The sequence below is a fragment of the Syngnathus leptorhynchus genome, chromosome 9 (assembly GCF_054491065.1).
Source record: "Syngnathus leptorhynchus isolate UIUO chromosome 9, UIUO_Slep, whole genome shotgun sequence".
In the NCBI taxonomy this organism is placed as follows: Eukaryota; Metazoa; Chordata; class Actinopteri; order Syngnathiformes; family Syngnathidae; genus Syngnathus; species Syngnathus leptorhynchus.
The window spans coordinates 5,970,526-5,985,816 of NC_141203.1; the positions used below are offsets into that span (position 1 = coordinate 5,970,526).

At 41.3% G+C, this 15,291-nt stretch overlaps 1 protein-coding gene and 1 long non-coding RNA gene across 2 annotated transcripts in view; both read right to left on the reverse strand.

Annotated features, from left to right (window-relative positions):
* The window catches only part of LOC147050813 (uncharacterized), a 60,956-nt gene extending 59,477 nt beyond the window's left edge, over positions 1-1,479 (reverse strand). The window contains exon 1 of the long non-coding RNA XR_015067281.1: positions 1,343-1,479. This is a non-coding gene — a long non-coding RNA (uncharacterized LOC147050813). The remainder of the gene's footprint in view (positions 1-1,342) is intronic.
* Positions 1,480-1,732: 253 nt separating this feature from the next.
* plcl1 (phospholipase C like 1) overlaps positions 1,733-15,291 on the reverse strand; it is a 38,276-nt gene continuing 24,717 nt past the window's right edge. The window contains exons 2-12 of the mRNA XM_085920329.1: positions 14,417-14,491; positions 13,479-13,766; positions 13,139-13,417; positions 11,357-11,748; positions 10,133-11,237; positions 9,622-9,798; positions 8,055-8,417; positions 7,285-7,488; positions 5,679-5,754; positions 5,430-5,539; positions 1,733-5,287 (exon numbers count right to left, since the gene is read on the reverse strand). Coding sequence (XP_085776455.1) covers positions 5,087-5,287; positions 5,430-5,539; positions 5,679-5,754; positions 7,285-7,488; positions 8,055-8,417; positions 9,622-9,798; positions 10,133-11,237; positions 11,357-11,748; positions 13,139-13,417; positions 13,479-13,766; positions 14,417-14,491 — 3,270 coding nt within the window. The 3' untranslated portion in view covers positions 1,733-5,086. The remainder of the gene's footprint in view (positions 5,288-5,429; positions 5,540-5,678; positions 5,755-7,284; positions 7,489-8,054; positions 8,418-9,621; positions 9,799-10,132; positions 11,238-11,356; positions 11,749-13,138; positions 13,418-13,478; positions 13,767-14,416; positions 14,492-15,291) is intronic.

Consider the following 15,291-nt stretch of genomic DNA (forward strand, 5'->3'; position numbering starts at 1 on the left):
TATTACCTCTACTGAGAACAATAAAAGATGACAAGCTCATATAGCTTTCTAAATGTGGAGTTATGCTTAATGTTTTGGTATACAAGCACAACCAGCAAACTAATGATTTCTTTCCTACCACCAGTCATATTGCAACACAAGTTCAGTGAAAGTAACACTGAAGTGATTAGAGCTAGCACATCATTTCTCAGGGGGCTGAGTTCAACTGTGAGTGTACCCCACTCGTGGTGACGTCTGGCCCCGGGCTAGCGAACCCTGCCGCAGGGCCAAAAAGCAACGGGGCCCGGCAACCTCCAGATGTTTGCCTGCATTAGGGCCCGACAGGCTGTCATGTCAGCACCCACGCGAACCACACAGTTCCATCACCTCCCATCTGCTGGCCAACACCTCCTGGGGGGGATCCCAGCGCCCATCAACCTCAGTACAATACACCAGTACATTAACACATATGTGCTGGAAAAGCTGTCACTTCACAGTATGCTGACTGCGCCATATATTGTAAGTTAAGTGTTCACATACATTACTGATACGTGTTCAGATATTAAAGTTAGCACATTCATGCAAAAAGTCAACTTCCAAATGCACATTAATCCTCACAACAGAACAAATTATTGGGTTGACAATCACATTTGTTGCTAAGAGGTCATAGGTGAGCATTGTCAGGTGACATTGGGTGTGATTTGGGGGTTACACCCTGGACTAGGCGGATGCGAATCGCAAACGGCAACCAATCGCAGGGAAAATAGAGAAAAACTATCATTTAAAGTTTTCAATGAAGTATGTTTTACTCAGAGGATGCTACAAATTTACCTGCAATCCTCATAATTGTGAGGCAGACTGCTAACCATGCATCACAGGTTCCCCAGAAAAAAAATGAAATAAAATTTGATTTCGATTGAATAATACAGACAAATAAATTATGTGATAAAATATAGTCGTTACTCAATGCCCATAGTTAAATTGCATGCAGCAATTATATGATCATATTGTCAATTATTGATGTTAAATTTGATCCATAACAGAAACTCACTTGTTGATGTTTGTCTCCCCCTGCTGGCATAACTGAGAAAATACCTCTTTTAAAATTGAGGGTGGAAGTCAGATCAATCATCGAACACTAACGTTTGTGTATTATTATGGATTACCAGAATTTTTGGGGTTAAGTGTATTGGGATACTTTCGGATTAAATATTTCAGTAATGCATGTGAAATGAAGTATCAAAAAAATCTGTCAATTTATTTCTGCAAATATACATTTCTAAATGAGTTGACAGTTTAGCATTGAAAGTAAGCGTATTAGATTTGAACAAGAAAATAAAAAATGCAAAATTTGCAAGTTTACCTGTCATATCTGTTTTGCATTCGAGTTGATGATGTGCGTAAAAGTTGTTTGTCCAAATATGCCGCGTTTCATCCAGCTATGCGAAACAAACGTAAGATATTTGACTTCTGCTTTGTTGCAAATTGTGACAATGGAGACTCTTTTCCGTTTACCTGCTGTGTACTTCCTCAAAGATAAAGCACCTGGAGGAATTGAGCTGTCAGGACACGCATCTTGGTAGATGTGTTCAAGTGTGCAATGTTTGTGTTGTTCAAGTCAAGAACAAAATGAAATTGGAAATGTAAGGGAAACAGGTAAAAAGAAAACAATCAGATATGACGTGGAAGGAAATGTGGAAGTAAGGCACATACTATTTAAACACAAGGTTTGATCATAAAAAGATCTCTTTATTAAGCCTGGAATACATACAGTATGTGTGTTACATTCAAGTAGAAAAAAAAAAGTAGCTTTTTTAAAATAAAAGCAATGTCCATTTAGTTATTAGTCATATATATTTTTTTATTTATAGCTTTTAAAATACACAACAATAAATATTTTGTATCTCTTTTGGTCTTCATTCTATCTTACACAAACAAAATACAGTGAATGTGAGAACAGTTGAGGAACCAATATAGGGTCAAGCCATCATAGTCAATGGGGATGCCGTTTTGATGGTACTGTAAAACGTTTCCAAACCGGTTCACAACACAATGACGGGCACAATTTATGTACGGTACTATTTACGTATGCGTAAAAACACAAACGTTGCCAAGACGTGAAGCGCTATTCAACCACATAGAAATGACCACAGAGAGGTTCTGAAGGTTTAAGACACATGGGCAAATACAGACACCTGAACGCAACGGCCCTGTTCGAAACTGTGTTTCGGAAAAATCCCAAATTAGTTAACAGTAAGAACTTTAGGGGTTCTCTGAAAAGTTGTGCAGGATATCGAGGCAGCAATCGAGCTGAGGCTGGCAGTGACTATTGGCCTGCTCCTTAAGTACCCAGAAGTAAACACTCTGGCTTTAAATACTGGAAACGTATTTATAAAGTCAAGTACAGAAAACTAGCAGAGGTTGAAAAACACCATTAATAATGTAAACATTGACAGGACTACTCCTTTTTCAATCTAGGATGCTTTGTAAAATGCAAATACTTATATTCAATAGAATATGCAAGATCTAATGTTCAAACTGATGACATAAAAAGGAATTTCGGAATCTACGGGCCATAATATCACCCGAAGTTTCTGAGGTTCCAGAAATCACTGCATGTAAGCGTCAAGGCCGAAAAAGCAACATTGATTGCCCGAGAGCTTTGAAATCATTGTATTTCGTTTTTATTTACGTTTTACCTAACATCCCAACTTGATTAGACTTGGAGTTTGTATCAACCTGCAGAGAACTAAGCCTGACATAATTGACTTTATATAAGGCAGGAGTGTTGTTTGTATAAGCCAATGTAACAAAACAAAAACACACTAAAATTGGGAATTGGGGCGTCTGAATAAATGTGAAGAAGATATGTTACATTTCAGAAGTTCAAAAGTAAAACTCATTATATTGAACTCCTGCATATTCGCAGTTTGGCATTTGCAAATTTGTGGATTTCCTTTTAGGTCTCATTTGCAGAAAAACTCACCTATTGGCTTTTTGGTGCTCAATTTAAAGCAATAAAAATATTACCATCAGTGCTTCATTTAGACAAAAGCAGTGCTTTGCTATAATGATGAAAACTGCTTTCAAAATTGAATTTCCCAATTTATTGATGTAAATCATGAAGGGCGGACGCAAATACGTACTCGTGGTTGCCCAGAGACAGAAACTTCTTCAGAGCTTGAACGCTGGTTGCATCTCAAATATTCCCACTAATGATGTGTGATGACATCAGAGTTGAGAAATAAGATGCTACTGCTTTTAAGACTGCTCGGGAGTCAGAAAGATCCTCCTAACTTATGACAGATCCAAACAATGCAAAGGAAACTAAAATGCTTTTGAATGTAAACACAAACATCATCATTATAATTTGATTTGATTTGCATTCTCCGTTCACGAGTACACCGACCTTAATTTAAACCAGGTCAGACCTAATTACTAAAACCGAAAAGGTTCATTTTGCCCGTATGACCGTCTCCATATGTCAGTGGCCTTGTGAAGCGACCCTGGAAGATAATACTGTGGTTTGTTTTACGGGAGCGGATAAAACATTCATGTCAAGCTCGTCCACGATGTAAGAAGATCACCAGAGATGAAAAACACTTTTTAGGATGTTAGATATCTGAAACCACAGCTAAAGCGTTCTTGTTTTCACACGATAGGCTCGCGATTTAATTTGTTTGAATTATTATTATTTTAATTAATAAATCAGAAAAATATTTATTTACTTCGACAAATATGGTGGTCGTGTGATTTAGACATTTGCGTCACAGTTCTGAAATTTTGCGTTCAACTCTGGATTCCGTCCCAGTGAACCGACTGTCGGATTAAAATACACAGATAACAAGACTCGAGAAAGTTTGGGTTAAGACGCCGTAATATTACAAACAAAACACAATCTTACACTGAAAAGGCCAAAGTTAATAACCATCATCAACAAGCAGTTGATGTTTTTCACACATTCAAAGAGTCAACGAGTTTGATTAGAAAGACACACCACTACCCTGATCTATCTTTATTTAACGGACACCTCTAACGTTATTGCTACATCCATGATCCATTACATACAGTGTCGTACTGATTTACATCCCGTCGCAGGAATTGAGGTCATGTGATCCACACATGTACTATACGTCTTTCCGACAAACAACCTCTCCAATTACCCATCCTCGCGTTACAACCTGTCGGGAACCAAAGGCTACCGGATCAACCTACTTACTTTAGTGACTGTGTACATTTCGTTTCTGTAACATCGGTGAAATCATCCTTTCTGACACGATGTTATTGAATTATTGCAGGAGAGGAGAAAGCACCTCAAATTTACCATGAAATTAAAGTCTAGGAATATCCAGCATATGAAAGCAGATAATCCAATTAGACTAAGCTTCATAAGTTTTCATATCAAATATAACAAATTGAAAGCTGGGTTCCTTTTTTCGTTTTTAGTTTGGAAGGGTTCCAAATGCTAAAACAGCAGGAAAAGCTCAAATTGTTGTTCAATCCCCAAACACTTGTCAGGATGACTTATAATTTAATAAATAAATGAATTAAAATCCATTTGGTTTTGTTTTACTACAGTAATTGAAATGCTTAAAAATTCTACATCTTCCCCTCTCGTGTGACAAGTTCAATTCTTATTAAAATCAATGTATTAATTCAATGTGAATCTTTATATTAATTTAGAATGAAATTTGATTAACATCTTTTGAACATATTTTCTTGTTATTAGCTTTAAAAAAAGATAAATAACCTTTTGGGGGATTTTAGGGAGAACTTATACAAATAAATAATAGCAGCAGCGCACGATTAGGTTTTTTTTTTTTCTTCAATAAAATGTACTACTGTTCTAAAGCTACATCGCATGTGGCTTGAGCACCTTCATCATATTCCACACGTCAGCTTTTGATGCTGCCTACTTAGTGCTACTTACTCAGGAGTTCCCAATGTTCTGTGTAAAGAGAAAATTGCGCTTGAGTTAGACGGACGGAGCCTTGGTGTTCTCTCAGAAAATAAAGCAATCATTTTGCATCATTCAGAAAAGGCCTTCTCGTTCCAACCACCGTAAGACTCCCACAGATAAAGGGACACATCCCACTCGACAACAACATCAGACGCGCCCGTTGCTGTGCGTGCTGCTTCGCCGCCTGCTAAAGTTATGAGTGGTGTAGTGCAGCTCGGCCGCAGAGAATGTGGAGGAGGAGGAGTTGGACGAAAGCGAGGTGAGTCCGGATGCCTCGCAGGCCAGTGCTACCTGCCTTAGGGCATCCAGGGAATCCATCTTAGCTCCACGGAGTAGGTCGCTCTGACCCTGCAGAGGACATCAATGCCTTCTATCATCATAATTATTATTATTATTATTTGAAGCATTCATCCATCCAACATTATATCAGAAATAATTAGAACAAAAATAGATTTTCAATATTTGTGCTCTATATGTGTTTATGCTCTACCTTGAGCACAGTGACGTTCCACGTGAAACTTTCTACAGCTTTGCTGATCTTACATCCTTTCAATCCTTCTTTCTCTGCCAACCGAGACAGATCTTCGTGGAATTCCATGCCTACAAAATACAAATACATTTTGGTTTTCTAATTGGTGACTTAAGCGATTCAAAATGATTGCAGTTGTACTTCAAATTACAACCACATGACATGAATACCTTCCAGTATTTATCAGAAATAAAAATAATTATCATTTACCTTCTTTCTGCACCTGCGCAATCCTCTCTTGGACACCATCGGCGTTTTCAATGAGTTGTTTCTGGGCTGCAATCATCTGAACCCAAAAAATATATTGTGTTGAAGTATTGGGACAGTAATTAAAAAAAATGTAGCTTTGACATTTACAATGCAAGCGTGAGGGGAAAAAAATAATCCAACTGAAGGTTTTTGATTAATCGTACATGTTTTGAAATGGTCATTTGCTGTTTTTTTGGTTTTGTAGATGTAGTAGATGCGATTTGGCTTTTTTCAGTGCAGGGGTGTATCTAGTCGAGTGGGACAAAGGGCCAGTGGCCACCCCAAAACTAACTGTTTGACTTTTGACCTTTAATATAAAGCAGTTATTTAGTCGTTTATAAAATTTACAAGAAATTAAAAAAATATATACAGAGAGAGAGAATTGTTTGCTTGACTGCGTGTGGAATTTTTTTAAAGTGGCCTTGCATTCTTCTATTTTTCTGTTTGGACCTCACTGATCTACACCAATGGGAGAAATATTAAGCCACCCTTGTATGACAATGTGTGTAGGTGTAATAGCTAAATGGTGACACAGGTGGGAGGGAGGGAAGAATCCTGAGATGGAGCAGCTGGACGCCTGGGATGCGTGAGCTTGACAAGGCGTGTGGGTGACTGCTTCACGTGTCATCAAGCGTCTCATTCTGCATACGTGTGGGGGGGGGGGGGCATTGCAATCTGACGTTTTACCATTATAATGTGTTTGCCCTGGGGGAGGTGTTGTAGTGTTGCACTTTTTTGGGCCAATAATAACACTGGATGGATTTTATCATTTTAATCACACATTGTAATGAAGCGCAATGGTGTTTTGCATAAATTAGCAAATATGACAAGTAATTAAATTAAATCATCTTGGCAATGGTGGATGTTTGAATCTGTTAGAACTGGTCGTGAAAGCTGATGTGTGTGTGTGTGTGTGTGGGGGGGGGGGGGGGGGGGGGTCATAAATTACTCCGATTTTTGTGATTACCGACTGGCCTTGGTCCCTACACAGCACGAATAGCAGAGGAAAACAATTTTCCACATAAACAGCACTCTGTTATGGCTGATAGTACCTTCGAAGGTCAAAAACTTTCTACTTCATCCCACCATTCTGTGTCAGTCATGTATACAGAACAGCAACACGGGAAACAGGCTCTGGATTCACATTTGAGAGTCATAGCGTGCTAACATTCCAATCCCAAACGATTAAAAGAACTTCATGTTGAAGCTACACTCTGTTGTTTCGAGAATGTCCTGCCTGTCGTTGCCACGGTAACCATGGATCACCAATTTTAAAGGGTGCATAATAACAGTGGACCAGCAAGGAGAACTGTCATGTCCCATTTGCATCGATGTCATTTTAGGACACAGAAAATGTAGTTGTGAAAATAATCATCAGTGTCTTTGAAGAGCGTAACAAAATGACGAGTGGAAATAAAAGTCAGGGAATGAAGAGCCACCCTGAAAAACTGAGCTCTTCTGTGTGATAAGAAAAAAGTTGCAGAAATGTTTTGCACTTTTGAGGCCAATGCACACTTAATAAGAAACATTTCATTTATCTCCAGGAGGAAAAGACGTTTGTACTGACCGTGTCATATGCAGACAGCAGCTTGCGTGTGGGCTCAGACACACTAACTAGAGGCTCCAGACAAGGATAGCCCTCCTTAAGCACCATGGTGGCCCCCATGGTGCCCTCGGGGCTCTGCAGCCTAGTGGCCAGGCTCTGGATGCACTGCTTGAGTTTGGCCACCGTGGGGAGCCCACACTGCTCTTTGAAATTGGCGATGGTGCCCTGAAAGCAACACCAAAATATGAATCATATAAATCACAAAAAAAAAAAAAAAGGGTTGAGGCTGGACCAGATGAGATGAATACCAAATGCCACCTGAGCGCGAGTGTGAGCATGTGTGTGATTTGCAGCAATGGAGGCGTGATGAATGATGGACTGTTGCAGATGAGCCTGCGGTGTGTGTGTGCGGTGTGTGTGCATGCGTGTGTGTATCCGTGTTAAAACAGGTGGGTTGAGTGGCGCTAAGGTGGAAGTTTCCAATGCTGCTGCTATTAAAAAATGCTTAATAATCCTCCTCCGCTCTTGTTTTTTTTCAGGATTCTTTTCACCACTGACTTTTTCATCATTATATAATCTTTTGTATTTTAAGAAAGCGCTTTCACAGATAATTTTATCTCAAAACCAAATTTACTTTCCTCCATAGAACTCCAAAAACCCACATCTGATGAGCTGAAATGAATAAGGATAATAATGATAATAATAATAATAATTTAACCAAACGTTACTAAGTGTAAACTTTTTTAAGATCTACTTCATCTAAAAAAAGGGGCAAAATAATTGAGCTTTACCTGAGCTTCTTCCCGCAGGTCCATCACCTCTTTGAGAGGTACGCCGGCCAGTTTGAAAGTCTCATCCACCGCTTTGATACCCGTGTTCCTCAACGTGACATACTCGCGCCCGCGCCGGCCCACCCGCCTCACTGACAAGCCCCTGCGGTGGGCCTTGCCGCCCCCTCGCCGGTTGGTGACGGCCACGTGAAGAAATAGGCTGGCGTGGGGTAAGGGCTCTCCCATCAGGTCCAGCAAGGGCACGTTGCGGTAGCCGGACTGAAGGCACTCGAACGACACGCTGAACTGGCCGATGAAGTCGTCTCCAATGTAGTCGTCGTCCAGCACAACGAAACGAAGAAGGGCCAGCTCAGGCATGTTCACCTGGAGATGAAGAGGAAAGGGATGTTGAAAGTCAGAGAGGTTTAGTTATTGAGATCATAATGCATTTTGCCAAACTGTAACCAATAGGCAAACATAATTTCGATGCCAGTGGTTGAACAGTTTGAAATCTTTGACCTACAGAAAATAAAAAGTGAAGAGAAGACAATGAAAAACAATGGGACCTGAAACAGTTCCCTGATGGACATACGTACAATAGCTTCTCCTCTTCAAGGAAGATTATGTTAATCTAAAATAATTACTGAACCTTAAAGAGGTCCCTGACGAATGAGAGGTCCCTGTTATGAGGTGTCATTTGCATCTAGTTCAATTCCACTCTACAATAAAATGCACGTCCCACGCTGCATGAGGGCTTGCAATATCAAATTTCACACATTTCCAAGGAAACTTTCACACTAATAAGGCAGGAGAAGCTGCAGAAAAGTCACAAGTATCAGCGTGACTACGTTTTTGCTTTGCGTGGATAAAGAAAAGTAAGCAATTCTCAGTGTCAATTAGGAGACTTAATCGTGCACACAAACACGTCTTTATTTTTAAATACATTGTCACTGTATTTACAGCTAATACAGTATATTAGTATGTTTAATACTAATTTCCATTAGCCTGTTGATGGCATTTCACATTATACGTTAGCATATAGCTGGCAGACTTCTGGTAATTGAAATATGGATTAGGTCAACATTTGGTGATGTAATACAAGGCTTAATTATTTTATTTGTCAGTTTGACAAATACACAGCCTGGAGCAAGTGCCTTTTGTTTGGAGAACTGTGCAAGCGAGAAAATGTTCTCTTCAAATTATTGTGATACTATATCATACTATACTAAGGAAAAAATTAAAGACTGTGTTTTTTTACGTTTAAAGTGTATGTGAGGGAGGGGTAAAACTATTTTCAAAAAATAGTATATTGTATAGAAGCCTTCTAAAGAGATTTTGGGATGACTAAAGAGGATTTGGCCAATTGTTATTCTGGTTCTGATATTCCTAATAATGCCACAGTTCAAAAAGTCTTTAGACGCCAATGATCTGGGCTTGAATCATAACTATTATATTAAATTCTGTTGGCAACCATCACTCGCTGTGTGAGATTTTAACAAGCAATTGTTCCTGCTTTTTATGAGTATATCTGTAAAATATATTCAGATACAGCGCAGCAGATTTTATAGCAAGTATGACAAAGACTTACTTGGAATTCAAAAGTCTCATCAAAGAGGGGGTCATCCTGGTTCTGTAGAGCGGTGCGTGTGCGCTGTTCCGCACAGTCGGCAGGTACACCGTGTAGTTCCAGGACCACATAAGGTTCAATGACCTCTCCTTTGGCACCTGATCCCTGAGGTTTAGGTAGGTTGTGTGCACTAATAACCTGTGTGGCAGAGCATAATATTAGGGAGAACCAGGGAAATGATGCATCAGAAAATACTATATTCCCTAAAATAGTGGCTGACCATCAAATAAACGCTGTGCTCAGAATAGTCAATATATTCCATTTCAGACAAATAAACACCTTCCATCCAATAAAAAAGAAAAAACTGCTGAACTGATTTGCATTCTGTTACTAACCAAAACAGCAGCACCTACTCAGGACTGAAGGAATAGAGTGCAGAGTCATGTTGCATGTTATCAAAATGTTTTCTGCACAGCATGAAGGCAAAGTATTTATGATCTTATGTGATTTTTAGAATATAATGCCAAGAAACCTTAATGCGAAGAGTTTGTGGTGGTACACCAGGCACGCAGCCATGTGTATGGGCGCTGAAATACGACACTTCATCCCTCATGACAGTAGGTCGGAGTACATAACCGCAGCCTCCATTTTGAGAGAAGCGGCCCCTGTGAAGGTCCAGCATGGCACCGGGGGTCTGTTGGTTTAAGGCCACCAGCTGAACGCCCCCTTTCCAGTACCCCTGCGGGTTGGGGTTACTGGAGTCCAGGCGCACCGAGCTGGGCCGCACCCTCGTTAGAGTGCGCTTGGTGAACATGACGAGGTCTTCCGGAGTCTCTGTAGTCAGCCGCCCGGCCTCCCCCTCGCCCAGGGAGCAAAGCGTCCAGTAGGGTGTCTCGTTCACTAAGGGAGTGCCGGGAGAGCCGGGACTGCTGGGCGGCGAGTGCTGCTTGCGAACAGCCCGTTGGGCGTAAAAGTGGCGACTATCTTTCCGAGCGATGGCCACCAAGTCCGAGAGTTCTTTGTTTAGGCGGAGCTTCCTAGGCTGAGAGGGCGGAGGTACTACCAAGACCACGCCCAGATCCTCCTCACCCGGGATGGTCATCCGCCGCCCAGCCAGAGGACCCCCTCCTCCAATCTCTTCTTCCTCCTCAGACACTTCCCCATCAGATCCTTCATGATCTGGAGGGAGCTTCTTGCCCACTATCAAGATACGTCCCTTTAGCTGCTCAGGGGAGGGTAAGGTGGTGGCTCGACCCCCCAGGCTGACTGGTAGGGACTCCGGAGTGTAAAGCCGAGAGCCAAGTACTTTCTTCAGGTGCTGAGCCATGGTACGCTGTTGGGCACGCGAGCAGCGTTGGCACAGGTACACCAGGAGCGGGTACCGCGAGGTCAGGAAGGCGTACTTGTTGACCACTTCCAAAGCGGATCGGATGGTGACGGGTGCGTGGTGGTGGTGCTGCTGATGGTGGCAAGGAATGTCTGGACCGTAGTCAACCCCAAGTAGAGGTTCTCCCTCTGGGCCGTCAGTTACTCCGAGCTCCAGGCAACGGCAGCCAGACTGAAGGGCTTTGATCAGGCCGCCGAGGTCTGCTCTGCCATGGACCTGATCATCCAGAAGGTAGGATCGGTATGAGGTGCTGAAGAAACAATCGGCAGAATTAGTGAATATCACTGGTCAAGAAACTCGTCAATACCTTGTATCCATGACAGTTAAGAATGTTCAAATGTTACTTAATATCTGTGATGCATTGTGTACCTAATGTAGTAATGTGACAGGGGCAGGTTCATGTCCTGGCACACCCCCTCATGCTCAGGATCCAGCAACTGGCACTCGGGAGATTGCAGATAGCGGGCAAAGCCATCTAACCCGAGCAGCCCCCTCTCCTTGCCCTGTGCTGAGGGCTCATAGCGCCTCAGCAGCTCCAAGCAGCCCTCGGTGGTGGCCAAGGACAGACCTTGCTCCGTCTCCAGGAAAAGGCGCAGGTCCTGAGGGTCCAGACACTCCCGGTCCTTGGCCAGCTGCACCATCAGGAAATAGACATCCGGTCGGGTGCACAGCTCGCAGTAGGCCTCCTGGAACTCCTCACGTGTCACGTGGGAGGTCAGCTTCTCTTTGCTGCGCTGGATCTCCTTGAAGCGCAGACGGACCTGTGAGGATAAATGGAATGCTGAGCACAGTCCTATCAGTGAGATGAATGTTAAACTTTCCAGAACTCTTAACTCATCCATTTCATGAAGTTAGCCGATCTGATTAAACGTTAGTTATTTTGTTTCGCAAAGGAAATGGAAATGACCCAGATACTGTACATGGTGGCGGCGTAATAACGTCGTGCCTATTACTCATCCTTTGTCCAACTCTGCCTCACTCTTTAATCTTGTTCCTTTTCTTTTTAACATTCTTTTTCGTTACGTGCTCCTTGGAGGGGGGGGATAATTTGACAGCAGAGGACACATGGATGAAGCAGCCAGAGTCACTGCCAATAATGAAAACCTATAAATGAAGCAAAGACCGCTGGAAAATCTTTTTTTTTTTCTCACCAAAGCAAATTCCTCTTCACTCTATAAAAATCGGATTAGCATCTCCCCTCAATCAAATGTAAAAAGATGGTCGTCTCCTTGAGGATATTACATAACATTTGCAAACAAAGCAGGCTTGTTGACCTTGTTTAATTTTACTAAAGTGAATGATCGCATTCACAGAGACCCGCAAAAGTGACACAAAGAAGACCAAGAACACAGTAGTATAATTACTTGCGACACATTCCATAATCATCTAAGTGTCTAATAATATAATCTGAATAATAATTAAAGAATATTTTCGACTAAAAGATCAAAGGTGACTTCTTAAAAGCATCCAGCGTAGAAATACGCTCATGGCATCTGTGGAAGATAAAGCACTTACTACATTAAGTGATACCGCAGAATTTAAGTGACTGTTTTATAAACAGAGTTTTACAGTATACAGGAAAGTCCAAATTTAGAGTAGCAAGTTTCCTACATATCTACATCTCACAGAATTAAAAAAAAGACCCTTAACAGCCACGATGGACCTGTAAAAAAAAGCCAAAAAATGAAATTGTCATCCTCATTACATGCTGGTTCTTTCAAGCACACCGTTTGTGCGGATGAGTTAAAGTTTCAAAGACCGTATATTGTGATTGTTATGATTTGTTGTGCATGAACCAAAATGATATGAATCAATTCATTTAAATGGCCAATTGTTTAATAATAATAATATGGAAATAATTGATTTCCATATGATGTATTTTATGTGCCCTCTTTGCATCCATTGCAGCCTGGTGATCCTGAAAGGGGGATCCTTCCATCTGTGGTCCCTTCTCAAGGTTTCTCATTTTTCCCCTGGTAGGGGTTTTTGAGTTTTTCCTTGCCCTTTTGGGAGCCTAAGATCAGGGGATGCTTTGAGAATTATTGTCAATTGATTGTCTATGTGAAGCCCTTTGAGACTGCTTGTGATTTAGGACTATACAAATAAACTTGGCTTGACTTGACTTGACAATTCCACATGCAATAGTCATACCTTGGCTTCCTTGATGCCAGGACAAAGTTTAACAATCGTCATGACCGCCACATCCTCAGACACAATGCCGTAACCATCTTCGTCCACTTGAGCAAACTCGGTCGCCAGCCACTCGCTCCTCATTTTGCTGCCCAGACTGCCTTCCATTGTTCCTCCTTCTCCCAGACCGCTCCCTCCTCCGAGTCCCCCACCGACGACTGTGGGGTGGGCCAAAAGGTAACGGAGACCCGTAACCCAGATATTGGCTACATCCGCTGAGAGTGCCACCAAATCTAGAGACTGTAGGGATTAAATTGTTTAGAAAAAACAACAATAGAAAAGTTTCATAACACCGTCTTACCTGGTAGTCCTCGCCATGTATGACAGAGAACGCGGCCTCCTCAGCCAGTTGTTCAGAGAGAAGTCCATTATGCAGGAAGGTCTCAGTGCTCTTGCCGGTCCGAACCTCCCGGATGCTGGAGACATCCAGGCGGGCCCGGTCCATGTCCTTCTTGGACGGCTCCCAGCGTAAGCAACTCAGGTCGGCCTCCAGCGTGTAGAAGCGACAGTAGATCCGTGAGTTTGGGCGCACCTTCTTCAGCTCACATCCGCCCTGCATAAAGGCCAGGCAGTCGGCCGCGCTGTTGACCTGGGCAAGGAAATTTTGGAGGAGGTGTTTTTGCATATTAGTCAGCAAGATCTGAAAGCCAGGCATTTTGTATTTTGCGAAGCAAACCCCTACTGACGTAGCGACAGTACATGACGGTCAACGTTTCCGTCTACTCTCCATTGAAAGGTAATTTTCTATTCGTACCAACTGAATATCTTTGTATGAAGGTCGTGAAGTTATTCAAGTGTAAAAATGGTCTCAAACGAATTGGTCCGTGAGTACTCAGTGTTTGGTGTCCATTTAACAACCGAGTGGACCATGAGCTGAGTACATTATATTTATTCATAGCACACTGCAGAAGGAAGGCTTGATTTAAAGCAAAGATTGTTTTAAGCTGGCTTTGCACAAGTTCAGTTTTGGACCCACATTTCCCACTCCTGGACCATGTTTTCTGAGAAACATGCATCCACGAATTTTCTCATGTTATGATGTATATGTCAAATAAAAGCTTTTGCATTCCTGGGGGGGTAAATAAATACTTTCAGTGTTAGCTGTTACTCTCAAAGAGGTCAAGTAAAAATGTCAATTCAGTTTAAAATTCTGCATTCCTGTTCAACGTCAAGGGTTTCATGACTAAAGGCACTTTATTGTTGTAGTGTGATTTTTGCTTGTTATGAGAGGTGTTATACCTTCTTCTCTGAGGGCATGCTGCTGAATGACACAGTCTTCTTTCTGCCTCCGCCCACCTTCTGTACCGAAGGATCCTGGGAAAGTAAAAAACCTTTATGGTCAAAATGCGTGTGTGTGTATGTAATGAGGACAAAAATCCATTTTACATCAGGCAGTTTCAGTTTGGTTTGACATGTTATTTTTGTTTCCACAAGAGGTATTGGTAGAAAAGAACTAATATCATATAGTAATATAAAATAATGTATAATATAATATAATGTAGAATATAATATAATATAATATAATATAATATAATGTAATGTAATGTAATGTAATGTAATGTAATATAATATAATATAATATAATATAATATAATATAACACAACACAACATAACATAACATAACATAATATAATATAATATATAATATAAAAATATGGTAAATGTCGTTTTTTACGTTTCACAGTAAACGTCCCACTCAGTGTACACCACACATTAATAACAGACAGACAACGTGCAGGAAGAAGGGGCGGAGCTTTGTTTTGACCAGGCAGGAAGTACAATTTACTTTTCATCTATTAATACAGCAGACATGTGCCGGGTGATGGCAATTGATAAAGTGCGTGTTAGTGTTTAGTCTTTTGTTTTCCTTTTATCTTCTTTTTACATACACATCCTTATTTAGTCCCTGACCGGAAGCTTTTCCCAAGTAAGATGACAGATTTGACGCAGGAATCACTACTTTCCTCCTTTTGGAAGAAAGAATGTGTACACAGCACTCACTGTGCATGTAATTTTGAAAGCACTGAGTGGAATGAAATTATAACTCACAGTTCATTCATCCATCCATTTTTCAATTTTAACATTTTTGATTTTTCGAATTTAATATATTTGC